At 43.4% G+C, this 22,189-nt stretch overlaps 1 protein-coding gene across 1 annotated transcript in view; it reads right to left on the bottom strand.

Moving 5' to 3' along the window:
- The window catches only part of CALN1 (calneuron 1), a 176,580-nt gene that overhangs the window by 142,752 nt on the left and 11,639 nt on the right, over positions 1 to 22,189 (bottom strand). The window contains exon 2 of the mRNA XM_073315434.2: positions 14,732 to 14,856. Within this exon, the coding sequence (XP_073171535.1) occupies positions 14,732 to 14,849 (118 nt within the window). The 5' untranslated portion in view covers positions 14,850 to 14,856. The remainder of the gene's footprint in view (positions 1 to 14,731; positions 14,857 to 22,189) is intronic.

The following is a 22,189-nucleotide window of genomic DNA, read 5'->3' as shown; positions in this document are numbered from 1 at the left end:
CACTACTATCTACTGGGATGGAGGTTTACCCTTGTCACGGACCATGCTCCTCTGGAGTGGATGCACCAAAATAGAGACAAAAATGCCAGAGTGACGAGATGGTTCCTGTCGCTTCAACCCTTCCACTTCAGAGTACAACATAGGTCTGGAATCCAACATGGCAATGCGGATGGCCTGTCAAGAGTGCACTGTTTGCCGACCCAAGTAGCCCAACCGCACAGTGTTGAGCAGGGGGGAGGAGGGGGGATATGTGGTAAACCCAGGACAAACAGCTACAAAAAGGGGGGTAGTAATTAGTCCTAGGGGTTTAAAAGGCCCCTCCTATCCACTGAGGAGAGAGAACCAGGGGGCAATAAGGTTCAGCTGGAAAAGGGGTTGCTAGGGAACCAATTAGGTTCAGCTGACTCCAACTACTTGGGACCTTTTTAAACCCTCTCCTGGATGGTAGGAGGGGGAGAGTGAGGGAGTGAGAGGAGCAGGAAAGCTGCCAGTAGGCTGCTTGCAGCAAGACACCAAACCTTCCCAGTAGGGAGGCTGCACTCGCTCCCCAGAAGGAAAGGAAAATAAGCACAAGGGACTGACTGAGGAAAGGAGTAGCAGGACCCTGGGCCACCTATAAGGATACACCTTGTCCCAATCCTGAGTCTCCAAGGTTAAAAAGGACTGAGCCTACTGCGGCGAACAAGGTATTTTGCCACAATATGGATGGCAGATTCTCATCCTAAGTGATGATACAAGCAGATTCTTAAGAGGCAAGCTGCACTTGTTTATAGCTTGGAATCCCCAGGTGTTCCATTCACAGGCTAAAAATCCTTTTCGCCTGCATCCAGCACTTCCCCCAGTTCAGTCTTTTTTCCTCAGGTGTTTCTAGGCGCCTCCGTGGGTGGGGAGTCAGTGAAGAACCCAGATGATCTTACTCCCCTGTCTTTATATAGGTTTTGCATATTGCAGGAACCCTTTGTTTCACACCTGTTTTTGCATGCCAGTCAGTGGAAAAATTCTGACATCTCAAGATGGAATCCAGCACCAGGTGACATGGTCACATGTCCCTGTAAAGTCACAACAGCCATCCCCTACTGACTGTTTGGAGCGTTCACAGGAAGGCTCACCAAGTGGGAGATGAGCTTCTCCTAAGGCCTATTATTTCTTCCTAATGGCTCATTAACCTGAATGGGCCCTTCCCAGCGAGCCATCTAGACTGAGAGCATTTTGCCTAGTGGGCTTTGCCCAGGGATAGCTACATGTGAATAATATATAGTCAATACTCATAACTTCGGATAAAAAAAATTATATATGCATACAAATAGGATAATCATATTCAGCAAACCATAACCTTTCCAATGACACCTTACATGCCTTATCTTCCATAAAACACATCATAATTATGATATAATTATATCATACTAATATCGCTATGAAGAATATGGGGCTCAATGTCACAGTCCCCCCATACCGAATTCTGTATAACAAAACTTACACCACTTGTCTTCCCAAAACTGAACATTTGCTCACATACTAAGAAAAAGAACTTGGAAGACTGAGTGTAACAGCAACACCTACATGCATCACAGACACGTGCTTTAACCTTACCTTTGGATGCAAAAAGAAATGTCATTTTTAACTCATTTTAATTTCACTCAGAGGCAGAATAGCCCTGGGCCAAATTCATGGTGTCATCCCACTAACTTCAGTGAATTTGGCCCACTCATCCTACAATGTAATAGCATTACAAATGGCAAACCATCACAAAGCACTTCACATACTACCGAGATGATTCTCCTTTTGATCAGCACTGCAGACCTTGCACCTGTTCCACTTCTAGACTCCCTCTGACATCAATAGCGCTGGCATGGAAAATTCATATGTATTCATATATATACACATACAGAAATTGCTTCTCCCACTGACCCTGTGCCACCTTTGAAGTGAAATGAGGCAAGTGATGAACCCAGTGCCCCACAGCACTGTTACACCACCGGGCTAGTACAGATGACAAATACCTTAACCCAAGCATGCACAGTAAAACCTGTTATAACCAAACACAGAGTTCTGGGTTCTAGTCCCAATTCTGCCTCTCCTGTGCGGTGTGACTAGGCAAGGTGCTCAAACTCTCTGTGTCCCTCTCTGTGAAATGATGACGAGGATACTTGCCTGGCACACAGGTCTGCTATTTTGTTTGGATGATTGATGTTTGTCAAGTACTTGAAATTGTCACATGGAGGGAGCCATATACCCACCCAGTGATATATTAGCCATAGGGTTAATTGTACCTCTTCGGGACTCATGGGCATGCAGAAGCAAACTTTGAATTCAAAGTTTTCATTTAATACTCTTGGATGTTTCAGAAGCCAGCCAAGGCCAGGAAAAGCTTCTTCCCAGATGGGTTTCTGCCCCACCATCTGTCGACAGTTGGATGCACCAGCAATCCTACACAAGCCAACAACTGCTGCCCACAGTCCTGGCTGCCAGCTCATCTTGCTCGGGGGGGCCTGTAGGATGGAACATGAGTACCCAGACATCACACCTAGCCAGCTACCAACCACCTGCTCCCTCGCCTGTGTCCTCCAGAAGTCTGTCCAGCTTGCCCTGGCTCCCAAATCTCTCCCCCCAATATTCCCTGCTTCCCCATCCCAGCTCTGACTCTAATATCACCCCTCCGCACCCGGCTATTCTGTTCCTGCTTTGCTCTTCCAATCTGCCCCCAAGAAACTTGCCCACTCCACCACAGAGAATCCTGCTTCCCTCTCACAGATGATTCTCCGCTTCCCCACTATTCTTTCTCCCCTGTCTTTAAAGCTATCCCAGCCACAACCCTGCCACCAATTTTCCACCCCTCTCCTCTTCCCCTTTCCTGAATGTTTTGCAAATAATCTGACAAAATTACCAGGAAGGAGTGTGTTTCAGGGGCTGCACAGGATAGGAGCTGGATTCCCCATGTGGGTTGCACTGTATATTACTGTGCATTCACCCTACTCTGAAAACAGTGAAAAAAGAAAGCCCCTTTCCTTTTAAACAACACAGAGTTGTTCCCAGCTTCCTAGCTCTGGCCATTCACATCTATTCTCATTTCGTTTTGGGATGAGCTACTGTGTGTTTTTCTATTTTCCCTTCTTTGCCTTCAATGAAGCATTGTTCTCAATGACATGACCGGGCTAGGTAAACTTGGATACAGAGCTTTTACAACAGCTGGTCTCATGCTTCCCACAGCCTTGTAATTGCAGGGAGAATGGAAAGATGGGTCTGAACGGTACAAGACACAATGCAGTCCATTAGTTTTACTCTTCTGAGCATAGCGTACTTTGCTTCTCTCCTCTGGATCTATGCCTTGCTAAGTGACTCGTAGCTCTCTCAATCATGAGATGTGAGTCACAACCCTGCCCCCTCAGGAAGACAAATGTACTTTATCATGAGTTTTGGGAGAATAGTACTGGGGGGGAGGGAGAATCATAATCAAAATGTGTCATTACAGACTTATGGACAGCAGTTGCCTGCGATGGCTTCTAACCAATAACACAGCAGGTTTGAAGATGTTTTATGATGCCGCATAACAGATGCCCTGAAAGTCAAACTGAAGCTCTTCCCATGAACCTTGACATTTTATCTTTTTTTTTTAAAATGTTCTTTAAAAAGGATCACGTGTGGAAGATACAGGCAAAGCTTTCCCTGGATTTCTGGAGATTCCCCATCTCCTCCATTCAGGGGATAAATGCAAACCAGAGGTTCACACAGTGCCATTCATTTCGACCCCATTTCAGCAAAGGACTTAAGCCTTTCCACTAAAAACACATGTTTAAGCTAAGCACTTTGCCGAAAAGGGGCTTTCCTCCGAATACTACATCTGGGAAATCGTGTACCACCCCAAATGGGGATATAAATATTATTCTGCCCTTCTTACAAACATTGCTCCCATGAGGTGAACTGAAGCACAAAGCGATTAATGACTTTCACAAAGTCTCAGTGCAGAACAAGAACCCAGAAGTCCTGGCTCCCAGTCTGTTGCTCTGTAGCTGCCAGATCTCATTAGTAATGAGGCAAAAATCTATTCTTTAGATGCCACAAGTACTCCTTTTCTTTTTGCGAATACAGACTAACACGGCTGCTACTCTGAAACCTGTCTTTAGACTGGCTTTATGAAATGCACTTAAACATTGTGGCAAACAGATGTCTAATCATAGGCATCGCTAAGTTTGGCAGGGTGACTCTTTTGGACTTGAGGAAGTTGACTTAGGTTTTGCTACAACTTGATTAAACCTGACGGGCTGAAAAACACAGTGAGCTAACTCAGCGTGGCTAAAACATTGATCACTGTAACTCTAAGGGGCACCCGACAGCAGACAACCCAGGAAACAGACTGAGATAGAGCTAGTTCTCAGCATTAGCATCGTTTACTTTCAAGTATTAATTATTTAAAATAATGCTAATTGAAGGGGAAACAGGCAAAGTGCGCTGGCTAATTGATACACTACAGTGCATGCTATTCTGAGCAGGAACCCTGCTAGTACAGAAGTACCGCAGAGGTGCCCTTGACTTGGTACAGCTAACCGAACAGAAGTCATTGCCCCATGAAATATGCATCCTAACCACTGCTGAGCGTGTAGGACCTTTTCCCGCATTTTATAAATTGATGCAATCTCATTCTGCCCCAAAATCATGCAAGATTAAGGTTCCATTTGCTCCAGTTTAGCTCTGGCTTAGATTCATCAGGGCACTCTAGTAACATTCATCCTCCTTTTGCCTCTTTGTTAACTGCGTCTTGTCTGAAACTCCTGAGTCCACTCTGCAGCAGCCCCAGGACTTTGGTTGAGATATGAAAGCCCTAAGCGACGAGACAGATGGCAGTTGGTATGAGAACCGATACGGCATAGAACAGGAAATAGAACAGGCCATTTGATTAAGCACTTACATAGCATATTGGGGGCCTGAGTCTTCTTGTACACACTTCATGGGCGTGACACGAGTCTGGCATCATTGATTTCAGTGGAGTGATTCCCAATTTAAACTGGCATAAGTGAGAGGAGAATCCCCCCCCCCCAAATTAACAAATCCTGAATGAGATGAGTATTAATGCAGATTTATTCAGCCACAAATGGGGAAGGTGAGGCACAGAGAGGCTAAGAGACTTGCCCAAGGCAACTTAGCAACATAATGTCCCCTATTTCTAAGATACCAAGTGCAAATGGGAATCTTCAGTCAGCTGGTCGGAATACTTCAGTTCTGCAGGCTTCCTGCTGCTCCCACCAGGCTGCCGTTCCTCCTCTATTGAACCTGCAGCTCAGGAGGGAGACAGCCTCTTGTGCAAGTAGTTGGCTTCAGTGGGGCTATCTTGGCAGGAACAGAGCCAGCAGCCCACCAAGAGTGGTCAGAGAGGGACAAAGGAGGATCAAAGAGGGAAGTTTTTAAAAGGTCAACAGTAGGGCGTGTTCTGTAAGAAGGAAAAAATAATCTCCTTCAGGATATTCAGCAGCTGTTCCCTCTAACCATCTCTGAGTGTATTCAGCCTGAAATCTGTGTCCCTGCAGCACTCCCCCCCCCCCCCCCCCCACAGCTCCTATCTGCCCAGGGAGCAGAAGCAGAATCAAACCCCACAGACTCCTGTGTGGCAAGGAGAGGCACTTCAACCAGTACTGATCACAAACGAATTTACGCAGTGTCTGAAACATACGGGAGGGATGCTAGAAAATGTTCACCTTGGTCTGAGCCTCTGGATGTAGGCACTGGATGCTGGCTAAACACATTGGCCCCAATCCTCTATTCTCTTGCTTCTGCACCTGGGAGAGGAACAGCAGGAGGGAGCACAGGTAGCTTAAAGCCACCTTTGACCCTGCATATTCAGGGGTCTGCCTGGGAAGCAGAGAATAGCCACAGAACAGTGCACTCTCCCTTTTGTGAGCTCCACAGCTTCTGAGAGGCTGTCTGTGGAGTGGGTGTTCTCCAGACTGCTGTAAAGGGGCTTTGCTGTTAACTAAGGATTAGGCCCAGTGAGTTTTTAGAGCAACATGCGCTGAGAATCATGTTGTAGAGCAGCTGTGAGGTGAACCGTGGGTTTAGGACAAGGAACTGGATGGAACCTGGAAAATGAATGGTCTAGATTAGACATATGTATTTTAAAGGTCCATATTAAAATGGTATCAATGTGTTATTGTCTAATTTAAGGGACTTTTAAAGCATGTTTAGAGCTTGATCTGAGTTTGCCAGGCAGCAGCTCTGCACACAGATCCTTGGGCCACGCAGAGAGCTAGTTATAATACTGCTGCTCCAAAGAAAGGCAGGCAGGTAAAAATGAACTGGGTTTATTTACAAAAATTCAGAGGAATATTCACACACAACAATGCATATCTCATGAGGGATAATGTAACAACGATGCGTTCCCAGTAGGAGACACGCACGCCTGTCTCCACGCTAGGAGGCAAGAGATTAAATAAAGTAATGAGGAGAGATGTAAAAGTGGCTTCATGCAAACTGCAGGTCTTTTCTAAAAACTGTCTTGTACACAAAGGGTTAGCAATGTTCATCCTATACTGGTTCCTTCCTTGCTACCTCCAGTAGACTGGCCCCCTTCCATACCCCATCCTTGTTCAGATTCATTGCAGAGGATAACTAACCCTAGTAACACTCAGAGGACTTGCCCACTGACCAGCCGATACCAATAACTACAGTGATGTAGCTAGAGCTCAAACATAACCTCTTTAATTATCTTCCAGATGGTGTCCCTAGCAATTCTCATCTGTTGGCAGCTGATCGTCAGTTTCTTAATTCTCTCTGTCAGAGCTCTCCCCTCAGAGACGGCCGTGATGTGTGTTAACTGTATTTTTTCCTTTATAATAGACTGCTGGGGCAGTAAGCCAAGGTGAATGAGCTTACAGTAAAGGATTCTGGCGTCGGGAGAGAGGGGTTGTTCTGGGGAAAGGAGCAAGCACTTTCCCCTCTAACGCAAGGCACCTGCAACCCCTTTCCCCACCACATACACAAACGCTGTGAGGTTTGCCGCAATATTTTAGCAACCTGCCACGTTGGGCAAATACAGAACCGCCAGCCAGGGCCTAGGCAGTAAAACATCTGAGACTGGAAACCTGAGCTGCTTTGTGCCGCTCCACAATTTCCATGCTGTAGCTTTTTACCACCTGCCTGCTGAGGGTCCTTAGTGCCTCATAGCACAGGGCTGGCCTTCTGGCCACAGCACTCCCCGAGACATCACAGCCTCCACAGCTTAGAAGATATGAGCTGGGCTCCCTACAGAGCCCAACTTCCTTCTAGCCCGAGGGTCACTGTTGTGTCATACCGGCTTTGTGTGGCCGAGTGATTGACGGGTGCCTGTGAGGGGCTGGGAGCTGTTACTCCTGTTAGCAAAAGCTCCTGTATCTCAAGTGCTCAAGGCCTGTGTTTATGGAACTGAATTACAGTCCCTGTGAGTGTGTGTGAGAGAGAGAGATCTGTCTAGTAATTGTGTGTCTGTCTGAAGCACCCGGATTGCATTACAGCTCCGTGCAAAGTAGGTGTAAAATGCTACCAGATCAGAATGGTAGATTTTACCACTTACCTTCCACTGGTGTAAATGGCTATACAAGGTGCGGCTCAATGGAGAATTAGGCCCGATGTCTTTGAGCCAGTGTATAAACGTCCAAGCAAACCCAAACAACACCAGAATCTATAGACTCCATATTAATTTTATAGAAGATAAAATAGATTGGGATAATTATACATGCAGTGCACTGCTGTGTCCTCTCTTTGTCTGATTTAAATGAACTCTCCAACCTAACCCCACAGTAAATAAGAACATAGGCCAGAATGGGTAGCCACAATCTCTCTCTGTGCATGTATGCTCTTCCTGTGGGTATTCATTCTATGGGCTTTTTTCAGGAGCAAATGTGCATCTCATAATAAAATAATCAATATTATACAGAAGTTATCATCACCGTGCTGGTATTTATGATTTTTAAACGGAAGCTGTTTCAAAGCTGAAGCGACTGGGCACTGAAGAAATGCACACTGTAATTAAAATATGTTTATACTTGGGAAACTGGAAAGAAAAGCCCCACAGGCATCAGAGATACCCAAGGTCCAGTCAGGGGAGTATCTGTGACACTGTGGCTTTATAGCCACAAAGATGAAACAGTATTTAAACACAATTTAAAACTTAAATTATTCCATTTTCAGCCCAGATCAGTCATGATGGGGAATCCACGGATAAACCTCTCTTTTACAAGCATTCCAAGAAACAGAAAAGGAACTTTACACAATTTCATCCACTTAATTAACAGGCTGCTCCCAGAGCCCACACTGAAATACGGGCTTTTGAGAAACCTCCATTGCTATCACCCTCAACGCTGTGCATCAAAGCTGCTAATCTGAGCACCAGCCTTTAATGCAACATGAGCACGGCTAGCATTTCAGCTTAGTTCCTTCTGTGTCATGCTTAGCCATTTCAGAAGAGGTCCTTGGACCCCCAAACGCTTTTATCCCTCTCCTCCTCTGGCTGTTTTTTTCCATGGCCAAAAGGCAGACTCACTCAGCTTTGGTCCATGTGTCAACCAAGCATCTAACAGGTCATATCCCCTTTGGATTTTCCTCCCTCTGAGTGCTGGTACATTGCTTCTCCAAAGTACTTAAGTTTCACACTCTCTGGGGACCTAAAAGCAGCTCACTCTGCAACAATAAGTCTCAACTGCAAATATACTGTGCAATCAGCTTGATTTTAAGACTAGCAAGACTCTAACTGCTCCTCGAGCCACCAGAACTCAGCAGGGTGATCAAAATAGCCACAAATGCAAAGGGGCCACAAAACAGGCACATTCTAAAAGAATCATTTTCAGGGAGGAACTTCTGGGAATAATACTATGGTTCCCATCTCTCAGAGGCAACAGTCCTTTTCATCAAGTCCTCTTGGCAGCCAATAGCAAATCAGGCCCCAATGCAGCAAAATGCTTAAACAGTTCAATGGGACTCAAGTGCCTGTTTTTGTGATTTGCTGAATAGGGATGGGATTACGGTTAAGATCATGCTTAAGAGCTTTGCAGAATCAGAGTCTTAGTGCTTTGCAGGGCATAGAACATATCTGAAATGCATTAAAAACTGACCTTCTTGAGGCTACCCATTATACAGTGAGCAATCCTGACCTCTGCCTTCATTTTTAACAGCCATGGACAAAATTTGTAGACATGTGTGTCTAAAGTTTAGGTGCCTCAGTTTGAGAATTGGGGTCCACAGGTTTCGTTCCTGCTTCCCAAGAGAGCTTATTTTGTGGTATAATCGGCATCATCCTAATGCCTTATTGTCCTGCTGCAACTTTGACTCTTTATACATGACTATTGCCTCAATATATCCTCATCCAATTTTTCATTGCCTGGATTATTGGCATATGGGAGCCAACATCTAATTTCGAAGTGCATATGGACAGCATTTAACCAGGCCCTTTCATTTTTGCATGAGCTGTTTTCCAATTATACTCTAAAGCCACTCGCTGTTGTATCGTATGCAGCAGCCCAGCATACAAGTGACCTGGTTAAAATTGCTTCTGCAGGTACTGCTCCCACTCCATAATGGCAGAGAGTTGGCAATGAAAGGGGTGGAAGCCTGGGAATGGAGGTGTTTAGTGCATGTTTGTCTTCAATGCAAACAAAATAATCCTTGAGTAAGAGCTCTGATTCAAGGAAAGTCCTAGAGCTCTTCATTTGAAGGCCACTTGACCTAAGCTTGTCTAGACTGGGGACTTTCCCCAGTTTCAGCCTTTACTATAGCTCCACTACTGCAAGTCTAGCTTGGACAGGCAAAGTCATGATTTGTACTGATGGAACTTCCCTCGGCTTCACTACACTAGAGCTTGCACCAGTTCAGCCAGCCTGTTGTCTGTAATCGGGGCACATCCCCAGTCTACAGAAGGTCTTACAGGCACAGCTAAGGTTTTATGGTGGAGGCCATATGATCTAAATCTCTGGATGAAATACCTTATTACTTCAAGATGCTTTAAATACATCAGGGAGTAAATCTCAGGGAGGGCAAAGAGCTATTTAAGCTGAAGGACAATGTTGGCACAAGAACAAATGGGTATAAAATGGGGATGACTAAACTGAGGCTGAAAATCAGAAAAAGGTTTCCAGCCAACAGAAGGGCGAGGCTCTGGAACAGCCTCCCAATGGGAGCGGTGTGGGCAAGAAACCTAACTGATTTCCAGATGGAGCTTGATAAATTTACGAAAGGGATTCTGTGGGGTAGTTGCCTGTGATAGCAGGGGACTGGACATGATGACCCAGCAGGTCCTGTCCAATCATATGTCCCTGTGCTTTATAATGACATGGAGGGTTCACGTCCAGTGCCGATTGACTTTAATGTGACTTGGGCCAGGCTCTGAGTTATCATGACATTTTTTCCATTCTAATGGCTGCTCTTCTGTTCTGGTGTGTGTAGGGAGGATGGGGGGGGTGAGATAGAGATGTGTGTGTAACACACACACACACACACACAGGGACTTTACCTAAAATGCATATATTTTCCCTTCAGGTGATATTTGTCAGACTCTTACAATGGGAACATTTTGCCTGCTGACGATACCCTTTAGAGAGTGCCTGTGTGGGTGGATGACTCAAACTTGCAATGATGATTCCATCCCCTGATTTTTTTATTAAAATATATATATATATATTTTTGCTAAGAATATATTTTTTTTTCTTGGTAATTTGTAACGTTAAGGCAGCAGCCGATTCTAAAAGGAAATATGTGCAAATAGTGCTACAATTCTGAAATGAATCAACAATAGTCAGGAAATTCATAGATAAAGTAGTTGCTCTAGCCCTAATTTATTCTCTCATGCTTAGCTATTGCTGACCATATAGCACATAACATTCACCAGAAGCCCGCCCCTGCTTTATAATCCCCAAGAGACAGGTTATGGATGGCATGTCAGTTTCACCTTTGTCATTTACTTTGTGTTACAAATTTTGGCAACACCTAATGTAGCTTTCTATAAGTTAATTTCCTTTGCAATCCTAAGAGTTTCTCAAAACTCTCAAGCTACTATGGGACCACAAATAGCAAATAACACTATGAGGAATAACCAGAGAATCAAAAGAGTAACAAACTATTGCTTCAAGCTATTTTCTGTGCTGCCACGATAGTATTTAGAGCAGAATGGGAAAAAGAGAATGCATTTAAAATAGACAGACAGCTGACAAAAGTCTGAGAAGTTCTCATGGGAAGAGAACGACTAGCCAGAAAGGAGGTGGAAGAATTGCTTGGGCATGTGGACAGACTAAGATGTGCTTATTTACCCTACAACCCAGAATCTCTGCCCACCTTTACCGCTTATTAAAAATGTGTAACCTTGAACAATTTAAAAATTGTCTGATGTTCATACCATACTGCACTGTTTGACCCTGTGGATCCCATAACAACAATGCAAGTATGAATTCATTACATTACCCCTCAGCAAAAATAACATTCTACTCTATTTGGTTTTACTTCGACTCTTATACTGCACTCATCACAGTAGTAACTGATCACACGCACTTTTAAAAATCTGTTACAGAAGTGAATGGGATTCAGCCAAACACTCTAGAAGCTACCATGATGCCAGAGAAGCCTAACAGATCAGATGGATATTTGGTCCCCAATCTTGCAAGAAGTCCCACTCAAAATTCCCATTAACTTTTATGCAAGAAGGTTCAATCCTTTAAGGCTTTAGCATATTGTGACTGGTATTTTTGAAGGCACTGGAGGGGATTTAGGCACCCAATTCCCATTGAAAGTCAATGGGTGTTCAGTGCCTAACTCCCAGAGGCTCCTTTTAAAAATCCCAACCTGTATTATTAATTTCAGATTTGTTACTATGTTACAAAGGTTGTGATGCAGCCATTAGAACATCATTATAACTCGCATATGCCTTCACTAATGCCCAAAGCTAAAACAGCTTAATAACTGCTACCTAGATTGTAAACTCTTTGGAGAGGTGATAGTCTTTTTGTTGTATGTTTGTGCAGCACCTAGCACACTGGGGTCCTGGTCTCTGGCTGGGGCTCTTAGGTGCTACAATAACACAAATAAATAATAAAATAATACTTACTGCTGGTAAAAAATAACAATGGCCAAAAGGAATTCCATCCTTTTTTTAAAAAATAACTAAGCTATATTTTAGTACACAGTGCACAGGAAAGCATTTCCACCTACAAAATCCTTCTGTGTTGCTACAGCTTAAGAGGATCTGAATCAATTTAGCACCAATTTTTTGTTTAAGAAAAAAAATGCCCCCGGGTTGACATCTTTTCTGCTAGGCTAAAAACTGGGACAAATCTTCACGGCAAAGTTATAAAGCCTTTGAAAATAAGTGTTTGTAAAGCAAAATGCTGTCAAAAAATTATACATAAATTCTAATGAGAAGTCTATGTCTAACAGCCAAAGAATAAATGGGTGACTAGCAAAAGAGCTCAGACTCCTGTACTTTCAAGAGTGAGTGGGATATCTTTGTGAACAGAGATGAATGAAATAAGTTGCTCTCCAGTGCAACGGCACAATTACAATAAGACACAAACCATGTTGAGCTGACATGGTATTAAGATTCACAGCAACTGCCACTGGTTTTATAAGCCAGCTACCCAGCACTTATTCATGACATTTCACATTAATTACCAGTAATCAACTCAGTGATTCATATTCAGATTGACTCTGTTTAGGTCAGGCACCTTCACTCCCTGGGCTGAATTTTGTGATGACCAATAGCCGGTGAAATCAGAATGGAGTCCACCCAGTGACAACATGCATGAATTATACCTGATTGGGGGGGTGGCCAAATTGCAAAGTAGGGTGGTGGTGGTTAAGAGGGCCTAAATCTCTGGTCTGTCACTGTTCTGTGCGGGGCTGGTCTCCCTGTGCTATGTTAGAGCCGCTTGAAGGCCAGCTGCAAACAGCCTGAGAGGAGTGAAAATACAACTGAGAATCAGCGCATCTCAGCAGTATTCTGGCCACTCTCCCTTTCTTCAGCCAGGCCCCCTTTTCCCTGCAGTGCTAGCAGCAGGGAGGGTGAATGGCACAGAAGTCCTTCTGCCATTACAGGATCAGTGGTGTCTTCACTGCCAGATTACTCCAGTTCAAGACCACAAAGAGGCCAAACTGCACTGACAGAGAGATTGCCTTCTGTCTGACGCTGATATGTAAACACTTCAGAGCAGAGACCTGGCTTTTCTGTTTGGTTGCTTGCCTCTAAATGCAAATCTTCTAAATAAATAAGTTGCAATTCCTTCCTCAGTCACTAGGAAGTAAGGTGCCTGTGAGCTATAGAGGAATTAAAATGGGACACCCTGGTTAGCCTGTAGCAGCGAAGTCTTCCAGAGTGGCATTTGAGCAAGACTTAATCCACTACCATCTTGTCTGCATTGTGCTAACCTGTTTGATCATCAACTATGAGAGCATCTAAACTTTACCTAACCGCATTGTTCTTCCTTATTGCAGCCCACAATGGGCAAGCCAGGTCAGCGATATTATCAACCAAACCCAAACTCTCATCCAAATTTATAAGGAACAGAGTGTGGCTATAAAATCTGCACACTTCCCTTAAGTGATGTACCTTAAGTGACATTTTTAGTTAAACTGTGTTTAAAGTGTTTTAAATTAGGTACTGTATATTTCTTACCTTTAATAAGTATAGTAAATTCCCACTGGGGGGAAAAATCATTGTAACAAATATATTTGGAGAATGTACTTTTTGTCTTCTTAGCTTAAATTAACGTACAGCTTGCAAAATTGACTTACAGAGAGTAGAGATAAAACAGACTTGTCAAGCTTGTAAGTGAGATCTGATTAATTCTCAGAACATATAAAACTTGGCTTGCTTGCATGTTGCCCCACCAATACGTGTAAACCCTGTTCTAGAGGGACGGTTTCTATCTAGCTCCATTTCCATGCTCATTGAATCATTAAGCTCTCTGCAGAGCTTGTACAAAAGGTCCACTGGGAAGTAGACCAAGAGCTTCAATGTCTTCCATGTTGCTCACAGAAGAGCCATCAAACGGTAGTTACTTATAATTAGAAATTACCTGGGCAAGAACAGAGGAATCAGACCCCAAGTCCATCTAGCCCAGTGTCTTGTCTCTGATGGTGACCAATACCAGATGCTGCAGAGGAAAGTGCAAGAAACTCCACAGTAGGTAGTTTATGGGATAATCTACCCACAAGAAAAGTTTCTTTCTAACCCTCATCAATTCAAAGTTGGCTTATGACCTGAATCATTGACCTGGAGAAGTCAATCGCAAAGCACTTTTCCAGCCCCAGAGCCACATTCAGCTTCCACATATCTATCTAGATAAATAGATATAGACAGACAGAAAACTGCTTGCTTAATGGCCATATACCAGATGTGATGGTACATCTAGGAAGACAGACCTGGCCCTGTGTAAAGAACAAGGCATCTTTATCCAAAATGTTAGTCTAACTTTCTCCTACAAAATTTGGCCCATACAGAACATTCTTGTTCTTTTAAAAGCTCTTGCCTTATTTGAGGATGGAAGGACAGAGACTGAAGCTAAAATCAGACCTGAGATCTGAATACAACTTTAGACTGTGGCCTTCCCCTCATTTTAGATCTGGTAAGCTGTGCCACTTCAGACAAACATTTTATTCTCTACTTCACACTCAGAATGACGTTCAAGTTATTTTAAGATTATGCAACTAATAAAATGAATGCAGGCCCACCGACTGCCTTTTCCTACTGTCTAATTACCCCCTTCCCACCTCAAACAAGGCTCCTTACCATCCAATTCCTCCACAGAGATATTGGCTAGCTGTTCACTGTCACTGCCAGCAGAGAGTGATCGATTCAGGTAGTTCCCCTTGTATAACAAGCCAGCCGTTACATGGTGGAATGGCATCTTCTCCCTGCACACGAAAAACAAGCAGAAGACTCATTATAATACTTTGTCTATTCTTTCTTTTCAGAGAGCAATCTTTGAAAGAGCAGTAAGATTAAAACCTTCTGCATCTCAGAATGATGAACGCTCAGAGAAGCCAAGCTCAGGACTGATGGATTGCAGGCTTAATTTTGTCACTACACCAGGAACTAAACAAATAACAGTGTCTTCTTCATGAGGGGGGAGAGTTAGCATAGGCAGAATACAGATGTCCTAGAAAAATAATCCTCCTTTGCATTTACCTAGCAATGTTCAGCCTGGAGAATTTAATAGAGTGCAAAATGCACTCTTAATAAAATCACAAGGCATCAGAGCTGAGATGTTCAAAGCTGCGCAAGGGATCCAAACGCCCAATTCCCATTAATTTAAACTGAACATCCAAACCCCTTAGGCAGCTTTGAGCATCTGAGCCAGGACATGTTAGCACTAGTACTGAGTACCAAACCTAAATGAGATCTATGTCCATGCCACAGTTTAAAGATTCTAACTGCAATGGTTTTTGCTGAAGGAAGGAATTTCACCTTCAAGCAGGGACTGGAGATGAACATTTTCATCCCAGTATATGAATGTTGCAGAAAAGTATTACTAGGAAAGCATCCCAGGAGATTGCAATGGAAACTTCTTTGCAATTCACCTACAGCATAAGCAATGCCCACCACAACCTAGGGTACGGTTCGTCACCCTCTATTGCAGGACAGCCATTCCCCCAGTCAAAAATGGCAGTTACATAGCAATAACCTACAATGATTTAGGATGGACAGGAAAGGAGCAAGTTTGCTGTAATCAACTGAAACGATGTTTGAAACTGAAATGTTTGTAGGCCAGATCCACAGCTGGTGTAAATCAGAATTCATCCCAGCCACACCACATGTTCTAGCGTAAAGGGTCCACCTTCAGCGGCTAGAACAGCAGCCTCCGTGGAGCTGTGTCGATTGACACCAGCTGAGGCTCTGGCGCAATGTTTTTATGCCAAACATTTTACAAACTGGAATTTGGCCAGGACGCAGGCCAAAATACCTCAGGCCAGATCTTCAGCTAGTGTAATGCGATGTAGCCACATTGACTGTGCTGATTTATAGCAGCTGAGGAACTGATCCCTTGAGTGCTCTCTATAAAAATGTATTATAGGGTCTCTCCTTTGCATCTCACTCAAAGGACATCACCTCTACATTCATGCTGAAGCACTGCCTCCGAGAGACAAGTGCCACCTATTGAATCGTGTCCTCAACTTCCAGCCACACTTGGGTAATAATTACAGGGGTGATTTGGCTCTTACACCACCATATGTTCTTAGTACAGTCAATAAAACAGATGCATATATACACACACACACATACACACTCAATATATATATATACACACACATACACATCTTAATCCTGTAATTAATGACTTTCTGCCTCACTGAGTTTATGAAAGCTTAAATAGCCTTAAAGAGCAAACCAACCTGATACACGAATAACACAGAATGAGAAAGAGAGTTTGTTTCCCTGTCATTACTTTGTACATACATAGCAGTTCTCTTGCTGTAATTATGCAAACAAATCCTAATCCTTTTTTAAATATATTTACTTGGGAACTAGTTTCTTCAGCAGCACATTACAAAAATAAATAGGTTTTCTTTTTCATTAAATAGATAATTTCCCAGCACTTACCAATTAAAATATTTCACTCCGATAAATTAGTCTGTGTTGCCAAGGCACTAACTTTATATACACAGCAAAAGGAGTATAGTGAACACCATTTCAGTGCCGGTTTGGATATTTAAATGCTGACCAGTCAGACAGCAGTTCCAGCAAGCTGTGCATTCATGTTGGCTGTCATGTCACACAATGAAATATTTAAACATAAATTAATCTGCATGTTTTCTCCATAAACATACTTCCAATATAAAAGCAACTACACTGACTTTTGAAATCCCATTTAATTAGAGAGGGGCTTAAACCAAATTCCTAAACCTGAGCAGTCACATATTGAGGTTAGTTTGATATCCAAAATCCAGATCTCAACTCCTCACACAGGGTCAGAGGTTTAAATTGACTAGGTGCATACACAAATCAAGCAGCTGAGGGCACACAACAGGCCAGAACTGGTGTCCGGGGTTACCCAATTTGTATGTACAGTTGCAATAAGTGCACATGCAAATCAGGTATGGATTTCTGCATGTAACTGCATACCTAACCATTTTAAAAATCAGGCCTGTGAATCCTTGTCTTTATAATGATTTTTAAAATACCACAGCTAACCATCCCCTGAACTTTGAGATGTCTGAAATCTACATCCAACTGCTAGCAGAGTGAAGCTTGAGGTATCCTGCCACCAGAATGGAATCCTCCCTAGAGAGAGATGAAGCAGAACATCTGGATTGCAACACCTGGATTGTGGGTGTGCCATACAAAAAAGGGAAAATTTTTTGAAACAAGCAAAGGCTTTCTGGGAGAGTGGGTAAATATCAACCCATCTGGTAATCAGTGATGTGCTCTACTACAGACAGTTTGTTTATAGACAGGAGGTCGCTTTTTGTCAAATTTGCTGGTGAATGGTTGCATGATCAGTCTGAGCAAAATCTACCTATCACAAGCAGGGTCACAGAGGGCCCCAGTGTGGTGGAAACAAGATGACTTCGCTGCGGGAGGTAAGAACAACACTGCACATGGCACTGCCTAAATGAGACACAGCTGGTCTATGTGTACACAAGGGAGGTGTTAAGATAGCCCATAGGTCCATGATTACACTAATCCAAGCAGCCACATACCTTAGCACTGGGCATGTGCAGTAGACATCCTTTATTAACTATGGACAGGTTGCAGGGCTGGCTATATCTGCAAATTGGGAAAAGGAATATACTCCTTTCTCCCTGCCCCAAGATAGCCCCCCACTGTCAAGTTGATTTACTCCAGCTTGGTGTGAGGCAGGTGGATTTCACCCTGCGTACCTCTGTCCTGAACTTACGTAAGTTGCAATCGCCAAGAAACACTTTCGGAAGCATTAGAGGAGCACGACACCTTCAGGGACAAAATACCCATAGTAGGCCTGACCCTGCCAGACCTCAAACTACACAGTACTTCAATTGGAGTTTTTGCTTGAGTAAGGTCTGCAAGACAAGGCCCGCTCTCATTTGTATTCACACTACTGTACTGAATGTTTTATGTCTTTTTGAGGAAGGCCCTTTGTGGTAGAAACATTGACCTTTTCCTCTTCACCTGCAATAAAGAGAAAGTGACTCTATCTTAATGAGTCTGAGCACTTAATTAATGGTAATTTAAAGACATAGCCTTGGTGGTTCACTGCTCAGGCAGGAACTCTTGAAAGAGATTATGCCTTAAAGCAAAAGAAATGGCAAGTCATTGTGTAACTCTTTCGTAGGGGGAAGCAACCAGGTGTAGTAAGGGGCTGGCATTTCCTGGCACTCTTCAGAGCAGCTAGGCTGGCAGCATTACTAGCCTAGAGACATTCCTGCTCTCAGGAGACCTCACAGTGCTACCCAGCCCAACTCTTGCTCAATTGAGAGTGGGTGGCACCCAGCATCCTCTCACATTTGGCATGTGACCGGAGTCCCTATTGCTAAATTTATAGCCATGTGAACATGGTTCTCATTACCTCATTAGGTGGGAAAGGGGACACAGCACTTTATTCTGCCCTTTTACAGAGATGGCATATGAAAGAATCCAGAGTTCTGTCCTGCAGGAAGCAGCTTCTGTAGCTGATACATGAAATACCCAGTGCTTCCTTAGATGGAGAGTCACCACCAAGGGTACTCTCGCTTCCATCTGGAGAGTTTCCACCTCTGAAGCAGCTGCAGAATGCAAACCCATCCTTTGCCTGGCTGAGCTCACAGCTGGAACGGTCAGCAAAGAAGAAAGGGGGTGTTCCTGTGGAGGATCCACCCCACTTCATAACGCTAGTGACTGTGGCTGGGACAACGGGTTTCACACCACACACCTGATCTCCAATTCTGTAGCCCATTGTGATGCTTTTCAGGGCACCCAGGGCTGAGAGTCACCTCCCTGCCACCTGCCTCCATTGTGAGGGAATCTTACCGGTATCATCGGGGTGTTAACTCCCTAACACAACTTGCCTGTCAGGTACTCAAGCACTCTCCTCTGGGCTACACCAGCCCTGTCTTTGCCCTGACAATAGATGCTCCCAGCCCCTGGGTCCCTATAAAGTGTCCTCCTATGGTGTCCAGCGCCTGATCACTGGATAACCATAGAAATCCCAGATCCTCTGATCACAAAGGAATAGTGTATCCCAGCTTACCCATTTTACCTTAGCCCACCATGCCTGTACCACACACAGCACTTGAGCTCAGGCACGGTAATACACATTTATGAAAGATGAGAAATTCAAATAGAAACCAGTGTGAGTGATAGAAACAAATGGTTACGTACAAAACAAAATAATAAAATGTGAACTAGGGCTAGAGCATATTAATAGTTACCTTTCCTGGCCAACAGAGCAGATTCTCACCTGAAAGTACAGCCTTTTCCAGTATTTGCTAGCCACAAGGAAACAGGATCCCGTCTTTCTTGAAGCACCCCCTCCTCAGTGAATGGATCCAGAGTGCCTTTCTCCACCCTGTGATATACTGAATTGGTCTTTTGTCTTTATTCCCCAACAGGATGCTCCACTCACTGGCCTATCATTCCTTTTCACTTCCAGGTAGTTTCAATGTTTATAGTTTGTCCTTGATGGTTTTCCACTGACTTTTCTGGGTTCGTGCACTAAGCAATATATTACATAGCCGGCTAGCCAAGGAGTGGTGACAACTTCCTGCCGCCTGAATGGGCCAACACCGAGACATATGATTCCCTGCTGACTAACTTTTACTCCAAGACCATAAAGGCATAATTTTCCATATAGTTACATTATTCCTTAAATATGACCCATACACACATCTTGCCATGGTTACAAGTATCGATAAGATACAAGCTTTCAGTAGAGACCTCACATGCTACCCTCTATGGAATAATAGTATGAAAGTGGTGTATTAGAGGTAGTGAGTTTATCAGGTCGGAGACAGGAGCTGCTTGTAAACAACCCTGAGTCCTTTGCCAGTTGGCACCAGTCAGTCTCTGTGTGATACTCTCTCCCAACAACCTCAACACAGCCTAGAAGTGGGAAGTCCACCTCAAACTACCAGCAACAAAAAAAGGCTGAAGAGAGCAGCTATTGGTATGCTTTTGCCATGATGTAACTATTTTGCATAGTTCAAGACAGACAGACTCTCATTTAGGGACTGCAACACTGGTGAAGCTGGATGAATACTACAGCAGGTTGAAAATTTTCCACTGCAAATGGTTTTTGGAAGAAAATTGAATTTTCAATGAAAAAAAGTTTTTTTGCAAAAAGCATCTGTTTCCATGGGAAATGTTGAGTTTTCATTAAAAAAAAAAAAAAAAAAAAGACTCTCCCAAACCCAAAAAATTTTATTTGGAAATGCTGTCATGATGCCTCAGGGAGTTGCTGGTTCGGGGGAAACCAAGGTCACCAGTCAGACTATATGTCTCACGATGCATGGCAGCAGCATTTCCAAATATATTTGTCAGGGTTTTGGTACAAATACATTTGAGGAAAAATATAAGATGCTCCTGGACAAGTCATTAACAGGAAAACAAAGTGAATTTCACCAAATAAATGATTTACTACTAATTATTCATTCAACTGGTGTTTTGGTGTCAGGAATCTCTTTAGCTCAGTGTTTCTCAGTGAAGGGTCCATGGACCAGTGCTGGTCCCCAAGATCTCCCTGACACAGTTTAGAAAGGCAGCAAGCTGGTCCCTGGTATCAAAAGGTAGAGAAACATTTCTGTAGCTTACATTCGTCTTTAGCTCCTTTGGCATGTTTAAGAAAAAGAGTTTCAGACATTACTGAAAATTCATCCGATTGTTAAACTGGAAACTTTCTTTTAACTAGAAATTAAGTGCGCTTGAAGCCTACACTGCAGGATTAGGATAATTTAAGTGGCTCTGGCCAATAGATTGCTCAAATTTACCCTGAAACTATACTGGCAGATATGTGATGGCTACCAAAATATGCAACATTTCTTATTAAATTCTTCATTACGTCCAGCAATATATGATTGCCAGTGATTTCCTAAAGTACCTTCCACACGAAGATGTGCAATGAGAAATTTCACCCTCCATCTTCTGAGCGTGTCAGGCAGGCGAGACAGTTGTCTTTCCAAATATTCCTCATTGTTGTCTTGGTGCATTCTGCCCTAATTGCTGCAGGTTTAACAGGAAGAGGCAATAACCAGAGAGCCATCTTTAGCCATGACCTCCTTCATGTAAGCAACTGTTCTGCAGTTAATCCACATCTCTCCCGCTGTAGCCAATATATTTAATGGGAGTCAACAACCTGTTGCATACATGTGCTTTTGGCAACACCCCTCCATTAGTCTGAGTATTAATTGACCTTATGCATTAGTACTTGGATTTGCTGTTGCTGACTGTGTATTTTTTCTTTTTGCGTGTCTCCTATTGGGCATAGAGTTGGCTCTCCTTATATTTCAATACTAGATCCAGCTGCAAAGAACTTGGAAGGACCCAAAAAGTCTCAGTACAGCAACAGAAAGTATATTCAGCACATTAACAGGCATATCAGGAGTGCTCGATTGGCTCTTCTAACAGTGTGCCAGATTCTAGGACCCTGCATAGGAATGCAGAGATCTTCTTTTTAATCACCAAAACCTTAAGTGCTTCAAGATAAACAAGAATTATAGCTCACTTATGTTGGTAGGTGGACCTTGTTATAGCTCCAAATAGGCTATAAGAGAACTTGGGAGTCTCTGGAGCAGAGGGAAATAAGGTCTGGGACAGAGGAGGTCTTACAGGGAAAGCTGTAAGAATAGACAACCTTAGGGAGAAAACCTAGAATGAAGTTTACATATTTGCTGCTATTTAAGTTATCAACAAAGCCAAGATGCCAGGAAGGAGTGGAGAGGGTAAGCTGGGGTTATATATAGTGTGTATATATTATGAGCAGCGCAGGGTGGGAACTTCACCTGCTTACAGCCCTTCTTAATAGCTCATGGATCACAAGGCAACCCAGTGGGAAATTTCAATACTGAAATAACAACAAGAAATACTTATTACACTGTATTGTGTTTGCATCATAAATGTTTGAGAGAGGTTGTTACAGAATCATTACTTTTATAACAAGTAGCGAGACGTGCTCCGAGCAGAAGAGCCTACATGCAGTGAACTTGCACTTTACAAGTACACGGGACAAAATACCAAAGAGATTACATCTCTTTCAACCCTAGGCTGCACAAATGGATTTCCCTGCTACATTGGTAC

The sequence above is a fragment of the Lepidochelys kempii genome, chromosome 17, assembly GCF_965140285.1.
Source record: "Lepidochelys kempii isolate rLepKem1 chromosome 17, rLepKem1.hap1, whole genome shotgun sequence".
Taxonomy (NCBI): domain Eukaryota; kingdom Metazoa; phylum Chordata; order Testudines; family Cheloniidae; genus Lepidochelys; species Lepidochelys kempii.
This window is presented reverse-complemented; position numbering and strand designations above follow the sequence as displayed.